Source organism: Acyrthosiphon pisum, unplaced genomic scaffold (genome assembly GCF_005508785.2).
Source record: "Acyrthosiphon pisum isolate AL4f unplaced genomic scaffold, pea_aphid_22Mar2018_4r6ur Scaffold_21547;HRSCAF=24217, whole genome shotgun sequence".
Lineage (NCBI taxonomy): Eukaryota > Metazoa > Arthropoda > Insecta > Hemiptera > Aphididae > Acyrthosiphon > Acyrthosiphon pisum.
This window is the reverse complement of record NW_021771026.1, coordinates 32,944-42,101: the sequence shown is the minus strand read 5'-3', so window position 1 is coordinate 42,101 and position 9,158 is coordinate 32,944. Positions and strand designations below refer to the sequence as shown.

Here is a 9,158-nt window from a genome sequence, read left to right as displayed (position 1 = left end):
TTAATTTAATACTAAATTATCAAAGGTAATAAACACATTAGTTATCAATAATTTTACTAGAATATGAACAAATTTCCGTAGTGCAAATTTTTGCAGAATTTGGGTAAGGTCATAACTAGTAATAAATATCAACACTTGATATGTCCACAACCCAAGATAAGTTAATAAAAATTTAATGAACATTAAACACACTTTACATTATCTAGGTACTCTAGATTACAACATATTTTTAGTGCTATGGATGTTTTAAAAAATAATAATATTTTTACTTATTTTCGAAATTAGGTGAGTTTTTAATTAATATTTTATGATATAAAATTATTTTAACATTGCATGAAAATGACATACTCATATGAAAAAAAAAAAATGTTAAATTTTTCAATTTAGATTAGCAAAAACTCCATAGCCCTACAACATATGGTCTACTTAATAGTAAGTCAATAATTTAAGGTAATTGTTTAAACATAAAAACAATGTTATCAACAAATTTTACAAATGTAGAAGTAGTTAGCCTTGATGCTGCACACTTTTTCTTTATCTAAATGCAATTAAAAAAAAATGTATTTTAAATTATTTAAAAAATGTATTTATCTTATATAAAAAAAATAATATATTTATACATACTTAATTGATTCTGTTGTCAATTTAAAAATTTAAACATGTTTCATTCCATATTAACTTAAAAAGTTATCAGGTAGGTACTATATGTGACTGTGAGAAACCAAAAATAACAATTTTAAGTTGTTCTACCAATCTAGTTATAGATATTTGAATTAAAAGTTAATACAACTAAATTCAATTGAAATTTGAATGAAAACAAAATTAATTCCCTAAAAAAAAATTATGGTTAACATCTAATTACTTATAACATTGATTAATTTAATAATAAAAAAATAATTGTACTTACGTAGTTATTGTTTAATCTCTTGTTTATTTTATTCCATATTAATTTATGAAGTCTTCAGATTGGAACCAGTAGCAATAACCTATAGGTACCAGTGTGCAATATGAATTTGCATTAATTACTTGTCAGATTCAACTGTCTAGTGTCTAGTCATATTATTATAGTTCAACTTTATTTTTAATTAACTATACCAATTTTATTATTTAAAATATCACTATTGGATTCTATATTTTCTAATGAAATGTTGTTATTGAATGATGTGTAATTTGATGTTGTAGGAGAGTCTTGGTTAGATACGGCAGTTGCTTTATTATAATTTTCTGAGTTTTGACAAGTGAAAGAGTTATTCTGCATCAGTTTAACTGAAGTGTAAACATCATCATCGTTTGAAGTATTTTTGTACAAATTATGTTCATCTAAATTTTGAGATGTCATGGTTTTACTTAAAACATTTTCTGTTGGATTTTCTTTCAATCCTAAAAAGAAATCTGGTTTAGGGCACTTTTTACTACCCAAAGCTAATATTCCAAGTTCATGGCGCTCATTCAATGTGACAGGAGGAGCATTTGGTAATTGTATTTTGATATTTTTATGTATCCATGCCTGATGTTTGCAAAAAGAACCAGAAAGACCCATTTTACATGTACAAAGACCATTTTCTATGTTTATTGAATAATAAACATTTTTTTCACTCATGCTTGGCATTTCATATGTACAATTGCTTATTTTCTTAACATCAGTAACATTTAAGTCAACAATGTTAGAGCATAACTTACTGTACAACCTGTTGGTTTCTGAGTGTCTACAATGTGCATGATTCAGAATACGCAATGTAAAATATTCTTCACCAATTGACACGATAAAATCAACTAAAGCAACCACATTATAAGCTTTTGTCCTATGAAGTAAAATGTCTTTCAATACTCGAATCGATGCTTCTGCGTAGTTGTTTGTATTGTGATTTCTGTAAGTGGTGTTGAATCTCTTGTATAATACCCACTGTTCATATCGTTTATAATTGTTCATGAATCGCTTAATAAAATTAGGGTACTTTTTGGCATCTGTTTCAATTTCTGCTACAGCATTTTTAAAATTATTTTCACATTCAGAATACATTGCCTGAAAAAATTCACAATATAAGTAGCTGAATAATTGTAAAAATATTTTTAATTTAAATGCAAAGTACTTAACCCAATCAAAACCAGCTATACATTATTTAAAGATATACTTTAAATAACAAAACTAGTTTAATAGATACTAATAACAAATTGTACCTTTTGAAATAATTTCATTAACATGGTACGATCAACACACTCAATACGGTTTTTGGATTCATGTAGCCATCGCCATTCAGCTTGTGCCATATGAAAATGGCATAAAAACTGACGTGCAGTAGGCCATAATGAACCCAAAGCATTTTTTTCAGCCGAAGAATCATCTGTCATAAATGCTAATGGAGCCTAGACAAATAGTTATTAATATTTAATATAATAATTATTTTAAAACCAACAAACTAAATAGGTATCTTTTAAAAATTGTTACGGAACAAAACAACAACGACAACGAAAAAGGTCTTTATCAAGACCAACAAACATGATTGAATAAAGTAAAACGGTTTGACAGATGAAAACCACACCAGACAAAGGGAAATGACAAGACAACGGTGTGCTTTTCATCTGTCAGAACGAGAAACACGGACTAATCAGCGATGGGCTAGGTTGTCGAAGAGGGTATAAATACCGGACACTTTCGACAATCTAGTCAGGAGCTCTAAATAGGCCATAGGCCGTCCTATAAAGGCAATCTAGTCAGTCCATTCAACACCTTCAAACCGTCAACAAGTACCTGCTAACCAGAACAAGACGAACAGAAGGACCGGACCAAACCTCAGACCCACAGTCGACAGCCAGATACCAGCGCAACTACCGCCCCACGGCGAATACTTGCATCGACCGGCGACGCAACGACGATTCGCCGCTCCACGGCCACAAGCATCAAATAATCGTCGAATCTCCGGAGCATTATCGCCCCACGGCGATTACCTGTATTGACCGACAACGCACCGACGACGCGCCGCTCCACGGCTGTAACCGTCAACCGACCACCGGACACCAACAACACTACCGTTCCACGGCGAGTACTTGCATCGACCGGCAAATCCGCGACGACAGTACGACACGCCGTTCCACGGTCCCAAACGTCGTACGATCGCCGGACACCAGGTTCGAGATCATTCCACGTGATCCGCGGGTGCCACGAACACAATCATCGACCAGACGGCAACTACGCCGATCCACGGAGACGACCCATACTGCAATCATCGCCGTCAACTGATCCAGCTTAGGATATTACCGAGCAGTCACCGAACTCCGGCGTTATCCTAATAAACGGCCCTTTTCAGGGCCACCACTCGTACAACCTCGACACTTAAATAAGCTGATCGACCCGAGTCTGGTTCATCGTCGGAGTACCACTTAACTAAGTTTGTACCGACGACGGCCGACTCCCCCGCCCGATAATTATTGTGTATAACTAAATATCAATACCATTCATAAATATGTAAATAGGATCCGGCAATTGCCCGATCATAACCCAAGCGCCCCCGATTGTGTCGACCCACTTATTAAGTCTGGTCGGCACAAATCGACGCTTTACTTGGTCCCTATTGTAAATATAATAGAATTTAAATAGAAATAGAAAGAACTGATTACCATAAACAAATTCAAGAGTTTGTTATTTACGACACGGATCGCCCGATCGGGTGAACCGTTTCAAAATATTGCCAAATTCTAATTCAGGGTACCTATTTAAATATTATTTGAAATACAAAGAAAGTTACATGTCATCATTTTAATCATATTCTAATTTGCATAAATGATAAATCTTAAATTAAAAATTTTAAATAAATAAATAAAATCAGTAATATCTAATATGAGATGTATTTTGTACCTCCTTAGCACCATAACATAATGGAAAATGTTCTTGGAGCAGAGAAAAAGCTCTTATGTAACTTTGCTCTGACTGCCCTTCATGGATTAGAATAGCCAACGGAATTGCTCCAGCTTTTGATGGTGTCAACATAACTGTGACAGTGCTACTAGTTGTATCGACACTACTTGTCGAATCAACAAAAATAATTTCCCGTGATGATAGAAGTTGTTGAGACCTTTTCATAATTGGAGTAACAATTAATACTACCCAGGGTTTATCAGCTTTAACTGCGATTTGTACTCCTGCGATTTGTTAATACAAATGATTGATATAATAGCAACAAAATATTATTAATAACAAAAATTTACTACTCCTATATCGTCGCCCTCGTGCCAAAAGTGACCAAGTGTTTTTTTATAGTTTTGAGTAATGTCACTTTTAAAGTTGAGCACTTATTTAAAAATCGAGAATTTAACCCATGTTTATGAACTTGATACCAATAAAACCGCAATATTATACTTAACACTGTAGTATACTAGTTTTACTCAATAATTATAACTATGATTACTAAATTATAAATTACTAACTTAATTTTATGGTAAAAAGTGACCAAGTGAAAAAGGGTTTTACTTGGTCATTTAAAAAGTGACCAAGTCACAAGTATAATCCACTTGGTCATTAGTTTTTTATTATGTTTTAAATGAGAATAAATGCATTAATATTAAAATAATGTAATACATAAACATAATTCAAACAACAAACTTTTATTTTTAATTAATTGTTCCAATATTATAAAATAAAATAACAATCTTTTTATTAAATAATCAAAAAACAATAAATAAAATATTATCTTTCAAATAACTAGAAATAAACAAAATAATATTATAATGATGTTATATCACTTTTAAAACAAAATATTAATTAATTATTTGAAAATAAAGATTAAACTTTATAAAATGATAACTAAAAAAATATCTTTATGAAAAACAAATTAATTTATTATAAATTAAGGTAATTACTTAATAAACTTAACAGCACCTATTTTTTATAATATTTAGTCATTTATTATAATCATTTTCAGATTCAGAAAATAAATACAGTAAATAAAATATCTTTCAAATAACTAAAATAAAAAAAATAATAATATAATAATGTTAGGTAACTTTTAAAACAAAATATTAATTAATTATTTGAAAATAAAGATTAAACTTAATAAAATTATGACTAAAAAAATATCTTTATGAAAAACCAATTAATTTATTATAGTAAATACTTAATAAACTTAACAGCACCTATTTATAATATTCAGTCATTAATCAGAATCATTTTCAGATTCAGATAGAATCACAGTTTCTTTCTTTTTGGAACATGAGGGTATACTTTTATACCATTCGTGGAATTCTTCTGGTATAGCTTGAGTTTTACATAGTTTCATTAAATCATTTTTTTTAAGTGCTGATATTGGTAGGGGTTTGTCATACAAGTTTTTCAAATTATCAGGAAACTTTGTTGGTCTACCCCTTCCACTGATACGTATAATATTAAACTCCTTATCAGAATAATTATACTTGAACTGAATAACACCACTCATATTTTTTTCATATTTCAAAACCTTTATCTTCAACCAGTTTACTTTATTACCTTTCATATCCAAGGAACGATTTTTCATTATCATATTTGCTAAGCTTTTTAAATCTAAAAAATCTGTGTACTTAAGTTCTTGCACTGTGTAGTTCGAACATTTTTTATTGTGTCTATTTGAACGAGCAAGACGACAAATAGTTAGCCAATCCTGCATAGTGTAAACGGGAACATTTTTTTTGGCCGATTCTATGGTGCTATGCATGCTGTCTACTTCCATGTAGGAATGTCCGCTTTCCATAAAATTGTGTGTTATAGTTTCGATCCTTGAATGAGTGACAATATATAGAAATAAAGCTGCTACAAACTGGTTTCGGTTTTGACCACTGCATGTATCGGAGTACAAGGATATTTCCGTTATATTTTCAGAGAGTTGCTGAATCCATTTATATATAGCAGTACCAATTTCAGAGCTTCCCTTTTGTCCATTAAGTTCCGTCCACAAAAAACAAAAAGCACGGTTGGGGGGCGCAGCCTCGTACAATGTTAAATTATAGGTGCATATTTTTCTACTATAATACATACTGGACACATCAGAGCTTGGGATCTGTAAAACACTTTGTAGATCAAAGGTTGCACTACAAAAATTATTGTTATTAGAAGCTCTTTCCTTGTCCAATTGTTTAGCTGAAAAAGATTCATCTCGCCTGCGTATATGATTTTCATAGTTATTGATGATTTGTTCTTCTTGTGGTTTGCTCAACTTCTTATATGTTTCACATTGTAAGCATTGATCTTTCTTGGGCTTATAAAAGTCTAAATTATAATTCTTACAGAAAATATTTCGATATACTGTTAAACAAATAAAATATTTACTGTCCAGTTCTCTTGATTTACAATCTTCTAGATATAGCTCATACATTTTAGCTATTGAAAGTGTAGGATCTAAATATTTCCGTTTAGTGGTTGCTCTACAATAATGAGACTCAATAGTTGGGAATTTTTCGATATGGGATTTTATTTCACAAATAACATCAGAGGGAGTTTTTGTTTTTGATGGAGTTTTACCTCTTTTATCATTATTTATAAATATTCCATTTTCAAATCCTTCAAACGCTTTGTCGACTGGGCCATGACTTATTGCCAAAGTTTTTAAAAAAAATTGTTTGCACACACGGACTTTCTCTGATGAGTTTAGGATAAATGTATACATTTTAGAAAATTCTTTTGCTTTTCTCACTTGTTCTGAAACATGACGTTTAACTGGTGCTTGGGTAACACACGATAAAATATAATCCTTTTGCCGATTATATTCCAAAGTCCAAAAGTGTGAACAAAGTTTTATTCTATAATCTTCATCAACATTCAAGGAACATTTAAATTTACAATTTGTACAATCTACTATTTTAGGTGTCTTAGATAACTTTTTTTCTTTTGCACTAATAGCTTTTTTCCATTTCATTTTATTACCTCTTCTCCACCTACATAATTCCACATCACTTTCCGGCAAAGTATTTTCTTCAAAAACTATTGCATTATCATTTTCAATTTTATCTAAAATCTCTTTTATAACCAATTTAATTTCTGTTTCATCAATTATTTTCTTTTCTTCTTGAAATAAGTCGTCAAATTTTGTTAACTTAGTACTACTGTTATTAAAAGAGTTATCACTATCTGTTTCAATTTCATTACCTTCTTTACTATTAAATGGCAGCCATTCGTCACTACTGTCATTATATTCATCGCTGCTTACATCGCTAGCAGAAATAACAGTTTTTTCATCATTATAATATGAAGTAGATGGTTTGTTCATAAACTCTAAAACATAAATAAATTGTTTTGTGTTATTTACACACTGCTAATAATTTAAAACCTTAAAAATGTTACTAACCAGCATTAGAGTTCGTAGACAGAGACACGATTTTTCGACAACGGCTACTGTGAATGTTCATTATTGTTTATAGGAACTAACAACTTTATATTTTAATAAAATTAATTTAAAACTAAAAATCTTAAACTGACGTTTATAATACTATTAAAATTTGTATATAAAATTAAAAAATTTGTAATAATTATTAATTTTCGTTTTAATGATAAAGATAATACCGCTGATAATGTGATATAACAGTATGACCATGTAGAAAATATAATAGTTTTATAATTATACATAAAGTGATCAACTCGTCACTTGGTCAAAAACGTTACTCTAACGAATTTGCAACAAATGACCAAGTGACATAGTCAATTTTTACACGTAAGAATTATATTGAGATGTCGGTTAGTCAAAATGAAGTGTTCAGTGGTTCCTAAATTAATAAAGATATCACTTGGTCACTTTTTTCTTATATTAATAGGGACAAAATAAGACATTTAAACATGTTATTTCACTTGGTCACTTTTTGCACATGGTCACTTTTGGCACGAGGGCGACGATATTATAATGATGAATAAACTAAGATTTCTGTCAATCAGGTACCTATATTACAAATTATTGCAAATTAGTTGTGTGCATAATAAATTCTGTACATATTAAATTTAAAGACAATAAATAACTGAAAATTCAGTTTAAAGTACTTTAAACACTTATAAATGGTCATAATAATATTTAAAAAAATAGAAATAAGTATATATCAAAATTAATTTGTTTAAATAAATTACAATTATTAATGAATATAATTTATTTAAAAATAATTTTGGTTAGGTATCCATTATAACATTTTCCAAATAGGTACTTACCTATTTTGGCATATGTAGATATTTTTTCTTGTAACATAGGTAAAGGGGCATTTATGGAACCAAAATTTTTTTTTCTCCATTCATCATGAAGATAATATATATGCCTCTTGGTAGGATTTAAAGCTGCATTTGCTAGTAATGAACATGAGTTCTCTTGTAGCAAAAGTTTACTTTCATGAGAATGCCTTGCTTCATTAGGAGATAACCCATTTTCAAAATACTGGATAAAAGTATTGTCAGTCTTAAACAAAGAATAAACAGGTGATTTAAAATTGTCAATATTTAACATAATATAAATATATATATTTATGTGTTTACTAGTTATAATTAGTGTATGTAAACTTAGTATTAAATTAAATTGAATGAAATAATACTTCGCTGTTCGTTCTTAAATATTTCATAGCATCACAAGAAATAATTGGGTGATTATGATTCCATACTATTTTTATAACAGCGTTAAGTGGTGGTGATAATTTTAGGTATGGATCATTTTTTCTGGTGTTCTTATTATTTTTTTTTAATAATATATCTATGGTTGCCTTGCAGTTGGTATTGCGTTCAGTAATTGTAGTACTACTCTTATTCTTTAAAGAATGATGGCATATGAAATATATGTGAAATAACACTCTATAAAAAATAATAATTGATATATTTTTTAAACAATCTGTAATAAATAAATATTGACCCACTGACTTTATTGGTTGTATGATGTTACTTACTTTGTAGGATCTTTTAACTCAAAGTTCAATATATATGAGGTGTTTGATGCTGAACTAAACAGTTTGATAAATTTTTTGGCTGACAAAACATCTTCAATATTACCAGCTCGGATTATGTATGTATTTGAATCAACACATGATTCTTTTTCGTTTATGACACATAAAAAATCATCTTGAAATGATTGCAAAAATGCATTAAGTTCTTCGATTTTCATGATTTAAAATAAAAATAAATAGTTATCGAACTTTAAAGTTTATTGTACTTGTATAAAGTAATTTAAACTTTT

The 9,158-nt window shown here is 29.6% G+C and overlaps 1 protein-coding gene across 1 annotated transcript; it reads right to left on the bottom strand.

The window, feature by feature from the left end:
- Positions 1-5,147: 5,147 nt before the first annotated feature.
- Positions 5,148-7,841, bottom strand: LOC115034926. Its single transcript, XM_029492466.1, has 2 exons — positions 7,308-7,841; positions 5,148-7,234 (listed from the first exon to the last, which is right to left on the bottom strand). The coding sequence occupies exons 1-2, from the start codon at positions 7,366-7,368 to the stop codon at positions 5,148-5,150; spliced, it is 2,148 nt and encodes a 715-aa protein (XP_029348326.1). The 5' UTR covers positions 7,369-7,841.
- Between the last annotated feature and the right edge of the window lie 1,317 nt (positions 7,842-9,158).